This window comes from Pteronotus mesoamericanus, unplaced genomic scaffold (genome assembly GCF_021234165.1).
Source record: "Pteronotus mesoamericanus isolate MK-2021 breed Mesoamerican mustached bat unplaced genomic scaffold, CSHL_Meso_final scaffold_167, whole genome shotgun sequence".
NCBI lineage: Eukaryota > Metazoa > Chordata > Mammalia > Chiroptera > Mormoopidae > Pteronotus > Pteronotus mesoamericanus.
In genome coordinates, this window is record NW_026555308.1 from 24,584,128 (window position 1) to 24,598,223 (window position 14,096).

At 49.9% G+C, this 14,096-nt stretch overlaps 1 protein-coding gene across 3 annotated transcripts; it reads right to left on the minus strand.

Moving 5' to 3' along the window:
- Positions 1–877: 877 nt before the first annotated feature.
- Positions 878–14,092, minus strand: CPSF4 (cleavage and polyadenylation specific factor 4). Of its 3 annotated transcripts, none has more exons than XM_054589856.1 (8): positions 13,845–14,092; positions 12,423–12,473; positions 10,583–10,735; positions 8,136–8,231; positions 7,659–7,752; positions 6,402–6,474; positions 4,710–4,802; positions 878–1,817 (listed from the first exon to the last, which is right to left on the minus strand). In XM_054589856.1, the coding sequence occupies exons 1-8, from the start codon at positions 13,945–13,947 to the stop codon at positions 1,749–1,751; spliced, it is 732 nt and encodes a 243-aa protein (XP_054445831.1). In that variant the 5' UTR covers positions 13,948–14,092; the 3' UTR covers positions 878–1,748. The 3 variants fall into 3 exon arrangements, with proteins under 3 accessions (XP_054445831.1, XP_054445830.1, XP_054445829.1); XM_054589855.1 differs by having other exon boundaries at positions 4,710–4,805; XM_054589854.1 differs by having other exon boundaries at positions 4,710–4,880.
- Positions 14,093–14,096: the final 4 nt, after the last annotated feature.

Here is a 14,096-nt window from a genome sequence, read left to right on the forward strand (position 1 = left end):
GCATTGAGTGGGATAAGATAGCTTTACCACTTCCAAAGGGGAACTGCTAGCCCTGGGCACCTACATCACTTGTCAGCCCAGTGTGTGGGGGTGTCACTTAGCACTATACTTTCTAGTGTTTCCCTGCTCTTTGCCTTGAGTGTCCTGAGCACTTTTGGCTTTTTGTCACCTGGCACATTTACTGTATAACGCAGAACCTGACTTACACGAATGCCTTTCCCACCATATTCTACATTACCCAGGAGTATATGCCTGAAGGAAGCTCAGTGTGATGATCTAGGGGAGGAAAAGCACAGGCCCTGAAAGCTCTATCCAGGGGTGTCCAACCCTCAGTCCAGCATGGCTATGAATACAGCCCAACACACAATTGTAAATGTACTTGAAACTTTTTTGCTCATCAGTTTTTTTAGTGTTTGTGTATTTAATGTGTGGCCCAGATGCCAAAAGGTAGGACAGCCCTGCATCCAGTGCTCTTATCTACCTTCATCAAAGGTCTTCGGCAAAATGACATGAACCATAACTGGTTTCTTCATGGGTATATGGTCAGCAAATAAACCACAGTAGAAGAGGGTGAGATGCTGGGGGCTAAGTATCTCCAAGACCCAAATTTGAATAAATATCATCCAACATTTGAGATGAAATGGGACCTGCCAGGTGGCTGTTACAAAATCGAAGCTTCTAGACTTTTCTAGCTGCCAGTACAAAGACCTTTCACTGGCAGCATCGCTTCCCTTCTGGAGATCCATTTGTTGAAGGGGGACAAGCAGGCACCAGTGTCAAAGCTTTGTGCCAGGCAGCTAGTGCAGCCACTAGCAAGATCCTTTCTTTGGCATGGAGTGTCTTAAGTAATGAGACACAGCTTAAAAAACAAGCTTTAATCAACGTCATAAAAATTGTTTTTACAATTGAACTTGGATAGGCCCCCTTGCCCAGCAGGTTCCAGGTGGTTTCACATTTCCAGGCTTAGGGTAGTCTCTGTAGGCCAAAGGTGTCCAGGTGACAGCACAGACACTTGATGGGGCTGGAGGTAGGTGCAAAGGTGGACTGCGTCATCTATTTAAAGGGTTGTCTGCAGCTCCAGTTTAAGGTATACCTTAAACACTGTCAAGCATGTGCCCCAAGAAAATAGGCCCAGAGGAAAAAGACCCTCACACTTGAGAGCCCTGCACCTCTCCTCTCAATTGCTTGGAAGAGGACCAAGCTGAGGCAACAAGTCCACTTGAGTTTGCCCTGAAGAGCTGCCTTGTTCAAATCACATTGATAGGCACAGCTTCTAAACTCAGCAGGACATGGAGGAAGCAGGCATGACCTAGCTGCAGTTTTAATGATCCACCTGTCCCTGGGGTCACCAAGAACTGGTGTTTAATGAGGACTGAGGGGAAGGGCCGTCTTTCATACAGAACGGCTTAGCACAAGCTCTTCCGGGCAACTTCCTCCCCTTTCCAGAGGGCGGTGTTCAGGAAGTCCCACACAGGAAGTGTTGATGCCTAGACAAACATGATGCTGACTTGAGGGACAGAAATGGAGCACATGTCCCCCTTAAAAAAAAAAAAATTACAGCAAGATGATAGGGGAACTGACAGACATAGCCCCTTACATTGAAAAACCCCAGTGTGCTTGCCTGCCAGCTTCAGCCAGAGTTGCACTAACACTGGCATTGAACAGTTAAATGCACACTCCCAAGGGTGGCCCAGAGTGGTCCCCACAACGGGGTCCCTTGGGCTGTTCTGAGCTGTCTCCAGCTGCTGTCACTGTCCACTGAGAAAGGCCAAGTGCCCTTTGGTGCATCTGTTGGCGTAGTGTCCTTTTTCACCACACTGGAAATAGCAGTAAGGGAAGAAAACAAAAAAGTTTTCAAATGCAGTTTTCATGTAAGGCAGCACCCACCAAATACCAGGTTGGGAATGGGGACTCAAACTCTCAGTGGTACAGATTTTCATTCAAATACAAGGGGAAAGGAACTATAGAAGGTACATGACACAAACTGCAACCAACAACTCATCAAGTGGAACAGAGAGACCCCTACAGCCAGGGGATCTGAGAGCACACGGTAGGGAGCTCCTTCACCCAGCTGGGCACATGGGGCCCGCGCAAAGAAAGGTTCTCATGGCGGGTGGCAGGATGAAGAGAGGCCCATGGCTCCAGAGCTCCCCTACCTGTCCAGGAATCAAGCCCTTCTGCATGGCTGACCAGACACTTACCTCTGAGGCACCGATCTTTGACTCCCTGGAGATGGGAAGGAACAAGGAGAGAGAAGGCACCTGGCTCCTCCCTCAATGCAGGGAGGGATTCACTGCTGTGGACACTGAGTGTGGGCTGCACCCAAATTTTCCCTCTTAGTTCTTGCACATTTGCCTAAGCTACCCATGGAGACAGGTTCCAGTCAGGATCAGAGATGGGACAATGATTAGAACTGGGTGAACAGACCTGGTAAAATCACCTCAAAAAATCTAGCAGTGACCCTGATTTGTCCCAGCTCTAATGATCCAGTCCCTGCCTTAAAACTTCCCTTCATTCACTCTTGTTCCTCAAAAGCAGAATTCTAAGACGGGAAGTGAATGGCAGCCTCAAGCACCAAACAAGGAAGGAAGGGGTCCAGAGACGGGAGGGGCACCCACTCCGCACAAACCTGGCATCCAGCGCCTTCCTAGTCCCTCCCTCAGCTTGGACTGTGGGGCTCTACTTGGTCATCACTACTACCCAGAATTCTTGGCTGCTCTACTTCCGAGCATGTCATCCTCATGTTTTTAAGTCTTTCTTGTCTGTACATTTGACCTGTGTGGTACAGTGGCCTATGTGGCTGCCTGTTAGTCCTTCGGCTGATGTGATGACCAGAGACCAGAGGGAGGGACTGTATGGGCTCATTCATAGCACTTAGTGTGTCTATCAGCTTCCACAGCTGATTTTGGGTAATCCAGGATTCCCACATGGCATCTTTAATATTAACTCTAAAGCCTGTGGTAAGAAGAGGTTAGCAGGTCCCTACCCCATCTTTCTAAGGTTCAAGGACTTAGGAGATCTTGCTTCACAGAAGCCCTGCTGAAGAGTCCTACAGGGAGGCAAGATGACAGCTCTACTGCTTCAGGGCAGCTAAGTTTTTGAGGACTGGCCAGAAGCTGCTCTGCATTGGGCAAGAGCCCCCATTCACCTCACCTTCACATCCTCCTCTGTATTCTCACCTGTTTTGGCTCAGGCTAAGAAATCTGAGGCCTTCCCTGAATCCATGTGCACTTTTAACTTCAGTGTCTTTGGGCACTGGCCTTGCCCCTTCCCTGAGAACAAAAACCCATCCCCAGGAACAGCAGTCTTTGTCTCCTCAGCAGAGCTGGCACAGAGCATGTGCTCAGTGAGTGTCTGATGGCCTTGAGGAATACCCAGTGAGTGGGCTTTTCTATGAACATTTTAAATATATGCCTTTTGACCTGGACCTTCTACTTGCAGACATGAATGCTCCTGACATCATCAGACAAGAGCTCACAAATGTCTAAGTATCAGACTCAGCACTGTTTTTAGCTGCAAAAATTATAATTGTCTACCAACAGAAAACTGGTAGAATAAATTATGGTTATATTATACAGTCACTGAAAAAGATAAGATTTACATATACTGATATAGATCTACAATACAATATATTGTGAAGAAACAAAGAAAAGAGTATAGAACATTGTACATACTAGGGCCTGCTCCATTTATATTAAAATACATACTATACTGGTGCTTGTGTGAAAACAAATTGAGAAGGGCAGCTCTCCAAGTGGGGTGCAGGGATTCCTGGTGGGGTCCCCATCAGGGGTTTTGGAGTATAAAGGAATAACAAAACTAAAAAAACATGAGAACAGAATATACTGGGTAAAATGGCTATTTTAGAAAAGGTGGGGATAAGGGACAACACTTCCTTTGATTCTTAAACACGTCTTTGTTATCAATAAGTTCTTTCAAAAAGCACTTTGTATTCCTTCTAACAAATCCCAGTCTGAAGTTTTTGAAGTCTAGTTCAATTATTGGTTGTTTCTACTGACTCACACGGTTTTTTCCTCCTACACTTTGTGATTTTTAATTGTGCACTCATTTTTCGGAACTCTAGCTGTGCAAATTCTGTGTGACCTGGGTTGAGAATAAATTCCCCAAAGAGCCAGGTGCCAGGAGCCAATCTGGGACTACTTTAGGTTAGAAAACTAGCTTTTTAGCTCTCACCAGTGACTATGAATTCTCAAGGGATTCCCCCCAACTCTTTCCATCCAGAGCCAAGAATGACAAGTCTTCTAGTGGGGTTTTAAGAAGTTTACTCTTTCACTGAGTGTCCTATTTTATGTCTGTGTGTATGTAGGGGGTGAGAAGGGTATTCTGATTTCTCTGTGTGGGTCTAGAGCTTTGAAACATTCCACTGAGTATGCTCACACAGGATCTGAGGACAACCAGAGGCTCCAGGGCTCACTCTCATGCCTGGATTCCCGCTTCTACTTTGTTTCTGGCCTCTGAGAGATGTCCTTCCTTTTGCAAGTACACTCCATTCATTGAACAGTGTGTGTTTAATTGTTCACCTGGCCTTAGTGTGGAAGAAAGTTGGATGGCCTCTAGCCCACCAGTGGCCTACTTTTACAATCAGCAAAAACAAAGATTTTTCATTTCACAAAATGAACTATTTGGGGAGTGAGGGAATGGCTACTGACTGTGAACACCCCTATCCCCCCTCCAACCCCAAGACTCACCTTGTAACAGGTGACCTGCTCCAATGGCCGGGGTCCCCGGTTGCCTGCACTGCTGTTTTGACTCTGCATGACCCCGATGACCTGTGGGGCTCTCTGCTGATTGGGAGAAGAGTTCTGACTCGTTAACTGGATCAAGGAGGACGACCTTTGTAATGGCGGATTGTTACTTTGCTGGAAAGAGTTACACAACACGGTTTTACTGCGGAAAACACGTGCACGCGGACTACCAATGGGGACAGGAAAAAAAGAGGGCGGGACTGCTCCCGCATGACCAGCTTCTGCAGTGGCCCCGCTCGGGAGAGCAGGCAGAAAAGAAACATCTGGTGATGATGGCAGGAGCTGCTGCCCGAAAAATACCATGCAGACACACAGAAACGAAAAATAAAAGTAGAAAACAAAACATCAAAGAGACGAGGAGGTCTCTGGGGCAGTGGGGCGGGGGCATGAGCAGGCCTTACTTTTGTTTCTGAGGTTCTAGCTTCAGGTCAGGATGAACGCTTGGTTCAGCCAGATGTTTAGCAGCCTACACGGCGAGCGACAGTCACAGAAAAACAGTTGGAGGCTGACACGCTGACCTGTGGTCTAGGGGCTGAGAGGGCCCTCCGCTAGGGAGTCATGTGAGCAAGGGTGACGGGGGCTGCTGGGGTGGGGACTGGACAGCAAGGCCACCTCCCAACCAAGTGGTTTCTGGCTCTGGCCTTCACAAGTGCAGGTACCCAGAAACAGAAACACCCAGGTTGTCAAGGCTGCACCCACACCAAGGGATTCCCAGCGTTGCCGATGAGGAATCCTATCCGGTCTGCCCCATAACCTCTTGAGAGCGGGGGTCAGTATAACAAGTGCAGACATTTCTTCTCGCTGCTCAGCCTCCAGCACTAAGGAGGACCTGGCGGGGCTTTGGCAACAGGCTCAGAGTCCAGCCAGGTAAGAGAGAAGGCTCAAGATTGGCAGGTGGGTTTACTTAGCCTGTCGAGACCCTGCCTAGCTCATTGGCCAGCACTTCCTCTGGGCTCCCACCCCCCACCCCCACTCCAGTAACCAAACCCAGGGTGCCCTTGGTTTTGGGGAGGCTGCTGCAGATTCCCATTTGTCCTTGGCATTTCCCTCTTTCCTCCTGCTTGAGAGGAAATCAGCTGGGCTGTAGGACCCCGTCTTGTCTAGACAACTAGAGTCAGCTGGGCCTTCAGCCATCTACTCCCAGCCTTCCCTGCAGCTGGGAACATCCACACAGAAGGATCACAGCACTGGCTAGAGAACTTGCCAGTCTTGGTTCTGCTTCCAGATCTGCTCCTGCCCAGCTGCGGTACCTTAGGCAAGCCCCTCCCTATACGACAAGAGCGGTTGACATGTGGTGCGCTCATGCTGCCTTCCACTCTGGCTTCCGAGATAGGCTCAAGGAGGGTGCTGCTGAGCCGCCGAGGCACTTGCCAGGCAAGGGAAGAGAAACCAAGTGGGTGTTCAGGTCCAGCAGACAGCCCTCCATCTCTAGAGGCAGATGCAAACTGCTTTGCTCCCTGAATTTTCTGCTGGAATTCAGAGAGACTCCCCTCCTGTCCTATCCCTTCCTCTCACAAAGTTTCCAGCTGGGTCTATGACAGATCGTGCATAGATGCAGGCACCAAGTTCTCTGCTGCAAGGGTACTGCCAGGGCTGGCAGTGCCACAGGGCCTAGGCGGGGCCAGGACACGGTACCTTTGTCGGAGGCTGTGTCTGCTGCGGCAGTGGGGGCTGCTCGGTGGTTCCCATTGGCAGTTCAAATCGAGGGCTGGTCACCCGACAGCCAGAGGGGATGAGAAAAAAAGAGAAGAGATGAAAGAGGAGCTAGGTCAGGCAGTGTTCTCAAATTCTGGCCAAGGGGCTATCACGGTCATTCTCAACTGAAGCACAGAACACAAACCGCCTGGACTCAGCTCTGCCCCTGAGGCCACAGGACAGCAGGAAGAACAGAGCTGACAAGCCTGGGCCCAGACCCAGCTCTGCTTATACCTGGCTGAGACCTGGGGAAAGTGCTGCTCAGAGAAATGAGAGAAACAGCAGTTGGTATTGTCAGAGGTCACAAGCTTGCTCCATGAGGGGCTGTGAGCATGGAAACCCCTTCTAATACATACTCTCCCCTGCAGGGTCTAACTTTCTCTGACAACAGAGACTCCCTGGGGGACAGGCCTGCCTGCCTGCCCCACAAGCAGAAACCCCTGGGCCACCTGTGGGCTCCTGGGCTCTCATCTAGGGAGTGGGACCAAGTCAAGAGCACAGACCACCTGCCCACCATGTGGCAGCTACCAGGACACTGCTCCTGTACAGGTGCTGGCAGTGCAGAAGGAAGCAGCAAGGTAGGGGGAGACTACTCTGTATCCCCTCAACCACCCAAAGTGACAGGTGCACTGAGGCCCAGGAGTGGAACACTGCACCCGCTGGGCAAGGACTTGGCTTCGGAGACTTGCAGACCTGCCTTTGAGCAGGCATTACCCCCTACCACCATGCAACTCTGGCTAGTGGCTGAGTGGCATCAGTGCTCTTATGTGTGAAATAGGACATTCTCTTTCACACTTGTGAGAGTTACATGAACTAGTGTATGTGAAACCCTAAGCTCAGTATCTCCATACCGGAGATCCTGACACTTTATAGTTCCCTTCCTTTAGAGCACAGGTTCTTAACCTGAAGGCCCTAACTAATATGCAAAGCCATATGTGCTTGAATTCTTTTGGAGCACAGAGCCCATAGCTTTCATCAGATTCCCTCATGGCTGTGCTCAATAGAGGTTACATGTTGGTCTAGGCAGGGCCACCTGTGGGCTCAGGAAGCAGCAAGGGTCCCTCCCCAACCTCCCGCCCCTGCCCCAGGCACTGTGCTAACACCACTCAGTGACAAAGCCCAACTGAGCTCAGGAAAGATGTGCAGGACAGCACAAGAACAGTGTGGGAGTTGGGGGAACAGGGGATGACTACTCACTGCATGAATTTACACGAGGGCCCCTCTGGGCAGAATCCCACGAGGTAATTCACACAGATAACTCTCCGCGTGTGCCGGTGCCTACACAGGGGACCTGTGGAGTCAAGCATCAGGTCACTCAGACATTCCCTCTGCAGGGGATACCCTCGTGCCCCTCTGACAGTCAGAGCCCTGCCCAGACCACCGTGTAGGGTACAGAGAGCATAAGCAGAGCTTCAAATGCTGGCTTTGCCTCTCATTCACAGGGGACACTGGACAGGATACACAACCTCTAAAATACTAGTTTCCTTACTGAAAAAGCGGTCCACACAGGGGCTCCGGGAGGTTCAAGTGAGCTGAGAGTGTAAAAAAGCCTCACTAGCCCCCAATGCCTAACACCATATTTTGTTGGAATAGGCAGGACAGGTAGAGGGTCACATGAGCAATAGAAAAGAGGACTGGTCTCTTGGCAGGGGGTCCAGCCACTCTGACACCTACCATGCTTGCAAAAGCCACGGTCGTACCAAGGGCAGTCCTTGATCTTGGACTCAGGGTCGATGTGCAGAAAGGGGCACTCCTTGTTGCTGCACTCTCCTGCAGGGAAATACAGATATGTATCCACCTGGGGCAGCTCTGGGAGAGCTGGACCTAGACCCACCTCGGTTTCTCCCAAGGCCAGGGCCCACTGTGTGGCAAAGAGGGCCAGGTGCTTCTGGTGTCCGGTCCCAGCTTGGCAAACCCTGAGACTCAGGAGAGTGCCTCAGAGCCTTGGTTTCCTGACCTGTACGTGCGCTGTGAAGGTCCTTCCCTCATATGTGTCCATTATGCCACAAGGGTCAATGACATTAACAGAGGTGGGCACAGGGTATACACTTATATCATCAAATAGCTCACGGTGCCATCCCTTACCCAAAGAGGCTGCCCCCGGTACTGTGGTGTGCCCAGATAGGCAAATGTACCCGTTGAGGCCAGGAAATTACTGTTCTCTGATCAGCTTTTCACATGCACTAGCCAGGATGGGGGAAAAATCTGAGGAGTCTACCTTTTAGGACAAAAGTAGGGAAGATTTGGAAATTGAAGCTGGGTCCCTGTGGTAGAAGGCAATGAAGCCTTAAAGAGAGGAGCTGTCTCAGGAGCAATCGGCCTAGCTGCCACCAGCATCTTTTACCCAGCTATGGTTCAGCCAACTCCATGCTTGTCCTTTCTTCCCAATCTATGTCACCCATGAAAGGATGGCCAGTCTGGGAAAATACAAGCTCCTTCCCAGACCCACAAGTCCCCATGTGGTTTGGCCCGCCCCTCCCCAGCCGCCGCCTCCTCTCTAGCCACACTGTCCCCCTAGCTGTTCTAAGACAGTCCTCTGCCAGGACTCTCCCCTTCTTAGTGTTCAGATCCCAGCTCAGGTCTCACTTCCTCAGAAAGGCCTTCCCAGTCACTCTACCTAAAGGAAATTCCTCAGGTGGTTCCCTCACTGTTTATTTCCTCAGAGCACTTATTGTGCACAGTTCTCTCCTCTATCTGTCTCAATGGCATAACGCTGCTTCTTTCCTTGGGCTACTAGGGCAAAAACACCATGGAGTAGGGAACAGGCCTTTTTCACCACTGTCTCTTCAGGGCCTAGAAGGGCCTTGCACCATGTCACAGGTGAAAGGTGCTGCAGGCAGTACATCTGCACCAGGTGAGGGTCTTCAGGGGAATGGTGGGCAGGGATTTGCCACAAAGGCGGGGGGACTTGGCGGGGGTGGTGGTGCTGGGCCGAGGATCATTGGCAGAGAAACAGGGAACCCAGGCCAGCCTGTGGAGGCACCTTTAAGAATCTGCCCGTGAGGGCTGGCTTCTGCCTTTGGGGCCAGACGTGAGAAGGCTCCCATGGAGGAGCTGCTGCTTCCTTCCATGTTGGTTCCAGTGTGGCTGGGAAGGGGAGGTGGGGTGGGGGCTGTGGGCTGGGAAGCCTGAGTCCCATTTCTGTCTGCCTGTGCTTTGACTTCAGCTTGTGCTGCCTTTTAAAAAAAGAACCACAATTGTAATTAATAAGCCAGCAGGCCAAGCCTGTTGGGCTGCTGAAATAATTAGCGTCTCCCCTGACAATACTGCTTTGAAAGCATGCAGCAGGTCTAGCGCTCCTCAGCCGACCACAAAGGGTACAGCAGGCTTCCAGCCTCCCACTGGGCCTCTGCACAGGGCCTGGGGCCAGCAGTCCTGAGGCCAGAGCTAGCCCTCATCTTGACCAACAAGCCCTTTTCCTCATCAATGCTCAGGGCAGAGAGCCAGGAGGTTCTAGTTCTGTCAGAGAGCACAAGAGCTTGGCTGAGCCCCAGGCCAGCCCCAGTTCCCCATGCAGTTCACTCAGGACCGCTTAGGCCATGTGTTCCCTAAGCAGGGATCAAGGCAATCTCAGTTTCAAGGTGAAGAGCAGGGCTCTTTGCCACCAGAATGTAATCCCTCCAAACTTGCTATTCTTAAGGGATATTTCGGACAGACAAACTGCTACATGGGATCACGTGCCCAGAGAGAAGAAAACAAACTCTGGCTCGGGGGGCATTCAGTTGTCACACAGTAAGAAGCTGATTTAAGGGAGGTTGACTTGAGCAGAAACAAGGTTTCCAGCCAGCTGCACTGCTCACCCGTCCACCAGGAGACCCTCATTAGTCTCAAATTCCCAATGGAACTGAAAGTGCTCAAAAAACAGAACACTACAAAGATGTAGGGATTATTAGATAATCAAAACTTCCTATGACTAATGGGCCAGTTGAGGTTGGAGGGCAATGCCTAAGGTTCTCATGTGAAGCTGGAAAGATGGGAGATGGTAGATACTGTGGGTGCCTGAGCAGCTGCTTAACTCCTCTGGGTCTTGGTTCTTGGTGGAGCCTCCCCAGGGCTACTGATGAGGGGGGGTTTCGGGTGGAGGGAGGGGCCTTGCCACACACCTCACAGAACTGCCTTACCAAACTTCGAGTAGAAGTAGCACTCAGGCATCTTGGTCATGTCATACTCGTGCAGGAACTCACACTGGTCTCCCTTCTTGCACAGCCCCCGCAGCCAGTGTTTGCACACCACTGTCTTCTCGCCACTAATGTGGCGAAATGGGCACATGCCCCCTGTGGAGGAAAAGAGAGATGTGGCCCTGAGCCCAGGGGCACTGGGCCTTGGGGAGCTAAGGTGCCTTCTCCCCATACCTCCCTGAAGCACCTGAAAGCAAAATGTCCCAGAACATGCTGGTTGCCCCTGGCAGAAGGCTATGTGATTTTAGGCAGTACAGGGGCACACATTTTAAGTTTAAATAGTTATATATTTAATTTTAATGTGCTTCAGTAAAATCTAACTAAAAAATCATGATTTCACAGATTTTACTGTAAGATGGAGACTTGACAAGCCCAATGGCGGTGTGGAGGAGAAGTGAACTTATTTCTTTATTTAAGTAAAGAATAGTTCCATGATCTACAAACATGGCAGACATTGTAGGGGTAGTTAAAGAAAAAATGGGGTTTGGGAAACAAAGCCCTAAAAGATAGAAGGTAAAGAGGACCACCAGAAGAAGCCCAGACTTCAGGCAAGCTCCATCTTTAGTTAAAATTGCCTATGTAGCCTCCAATAACTAAGAAAGACAATCAACTACAGAATTGAAGAAATGCACTGCAGAGAAAACGGGGGAGGCCTGTCTTCTGTAGCAGGACCTGAGCAATCATCCATACAGATAGGACAAAGCCATACTCTGGGAAGGTTGCAATTCTAAAGTGTCCTGGTGGGACCACTGGGAAGGCCTGACCAGAAGTAGGTGGTGACTGGGAAAGATCTAGACCAGCCCTGTTCAACAGAACTTTCCGCAATGATGGTAATGTTCTATATTTATGCTGTCCAATATGGCAACCAGTAGCCACACGTGGCTATCGAACAGTTGAAATATGACTAGTATGATTGAGGAACTGCATTTTTAATTTTATTTACTTTTAATTGGTTTAAATTTGAATAGCCACATGTGGCTAGTGGCTACTATATTAGTTAACAAAGAGACCGTCATAGTGCTTGTGTTAAGGACAGTTTGCTAACAGATGGTGGCAGGTCGGAAAGGCAGAAATACTGAGCAAGGACATGGGAATTAGACTAGGAGCGATGATATTCCAACTAGCTAGCTGGTATGGTAAATGACTGAGCTATAGAACCAAAACTTGCTAAAATCAGCCATTAAAACCAATTTTGCTCCAATTCCGTGCCCCCTATTTAAGCTTGTGATTAAAATTTAGTTTCCAAGTGAACTTTCCTATAGAAAGAAAAATGGTCAGACCTACCCATAGTATGTAAAGTCCTTCCCAGCTGATACTTTTCCATATGAATAGTCCGACTCATGTAGCCTCTGTGGGGGCCCGGTTAGTATGAACAAGACTCCATGAGACAGACTATTGTGGGGGTTTTTTTTTTGATGAGAAGACACTGAGGACAGTGAGCCTGTGCAGACTGTGGTGGGCTCAGCCACTCACTAACTCTTTGACCTTGAGAAAGTTCCTGAACATCTCAGTGCTAGTAGCTTCTGTTCATGTCATAAAGGTCAGCTCGTGGCCACAAGGAAAGTGAGGTGAGATTCAGAGCCAGGTTAAGTCCAGTGTTTTAGGTTTTACACAGAATACCTCATCATGTTCCTAGCCTATCCAAACCACAGTTTCACCTTGGGACACTGTTAGTGTGGAGAAGGCAATGTAACCCAGAGACCTGATGGCCTACAAGTCTGCTAAAGGGCAGAGTGGTGGAAGGCACCCCAGGAGGAACATAAAGGAACCAGGGGTCTCTTACCTTTCCCACAGGCAGCTTTCAAAAAGAATTCACAGACAGCAGCCCCTGACTCTGTAGAGAGGAGAGATAAGGAGGGGAGTTAAACAAAGCAAGGTGCAATTGCTACTAGTGACATCTGAAGGCAGGGAAAAGAAACCCTATGAAGGGTTCATGATATAGGAAATAGGTGCAAAAAAAAAAAAAAAAGCAAAATTCGACAAAGCAAAAAAATAAAAATTGTTTATTTCATTCATTCCCTGCAAAATGAGGCATGTATGTTGAGACCAGTCATTATTCAGGGCTTTCTGAGAGCCTCCTATAATAAAGATGCTTTCAAGGAATTGGGAGTGGGTGGGAGAAGAATGGGGCACAAAATCATCAACATTAATTACTTGGTGCTTGGACCTTCTAGAGCGCTAAAGTGAGGCAGAGAGAGGAAACAATCTCACAGGAACCACAAGTGAATGGGGGCTCTAAGAAGGAACAGGCTCCAGAGAGAGAGAGGCTATTAGGGAGGGGAGAGCATAATTGAAGACACAGAGGAGGGACTGCTCTTAATATCCAATACCACCACAATTATTAAAGGAACAGTCTTTTGCTTCTACAGATGCAGCTGGTTCAGGTGAAGGGCACAAGAGAATACAGGCTGACTGCATATGGTAGAAGTCTGTTGGCTCAGGATAAGTTGTTCCAATGAGCCCAGTAATTCACTGGCCATGGCTATCAGAATAAACCTTCGGTTTCACAAAGTTTTCTCTATCAGCAGGTGTTTCAGAATTGCTGAAGACCCAGCATCTCTGAAGGCCATTTTCGTGTCTCTACTTGCTAACTTGCACGGGCTTCCTTGACTTCTGGGGAGCAGGCAGATTTTGCTAGGACAGACTTAAGGTGGTGGAACTGGGAATCCTTGAGGTGTCAGTCGTTTGCACTTGAAAAAGTTTGAAAAGGGAGCTCAGGCACAAGCCTGCGTGTGATCAAAAGACCCAGACTTGGAGTCCATAAAACAAGTGAGGGATAGGCTCTCAGAAGTGTGAATCCCAGGAGAAGAATGGAGCTTGAAAGACTAATTGGGGGTCTTCTCAGGGAGAACTGGACCTTGTCTTGGCCTGACTCCCCCAACGGCCCAGTTTCGATGAAAGTAAGAAGAGGCAGATCACAGTGGGAGCTGGATATGGGAAAGAGGGTTATGCAGCACTTTCCTGTAGTTGGCGAGTGTTTGGGGGTGGAGGAAGGTTTTCCAACCCAGGATACCCGCTTTCATTCTATAATTACTTGAACAGCCAGATACGGTCTTTCCCTCCAGAAGACTGTCTTAAGCTAGCCCCAGGGGATCAAAGATCAGAGGAAGGTGGGTTCCGGAGTCCGAGTCCCAGGACCGAGGGAGAGGGTTCCCGGGTCTGAGTCGGTTGCGCCCTTGCCCGCCGACCCCGGCCCCATGCTCACTGTCCATGCCGGGGAAGGGCAGCGGCTGTGCCCCGAGCTGCTGCTCCACCGCGATCTCCAAGTCGAACTTGATGTGGTCCACGCTGGCGATGATTTCCTGCATGGCGGCGGCGGCGGCCCCACTGGCCTGGCAACTCCTCAGTACCTTGCCACTCTCACACCTCTACCCGCCACCTCCTGCCGTACACGGCACTCCGCCGCCTCGCCTCGCCTAACCTGGCCGCCGCCGCCGCCGCCGCCGCCCGAAGTATG

What these genes read in the sequence shown, in the direction of transcription:
- CPSF4 (XM_054589854.1), bottom strand. Translation starts at nt 13,947, where the DNA reads ATGCAGGAAATCATCGCCAGCGTGGACCACATCAAGTTCGACTTGGAG. An exon ending in GAAAGCTGCCTGTGGGAAAG is followed by an intron (nt 10,736 to 12,422) that starts GTAAGAGACCCC and finishes TTTCCTCCACAG; the next exon opens with GGGGCATGTGCCCATTTCGC. An exon ending in AGCAGGTCACCTGTTACAAG is followed by an intron (nt 1,818 to 4,709) that starts GTGAGTCTTGGG and finishes TGCTATTTCCAG; the next exon opens with TGTGGTGAAAAAGGACACTA.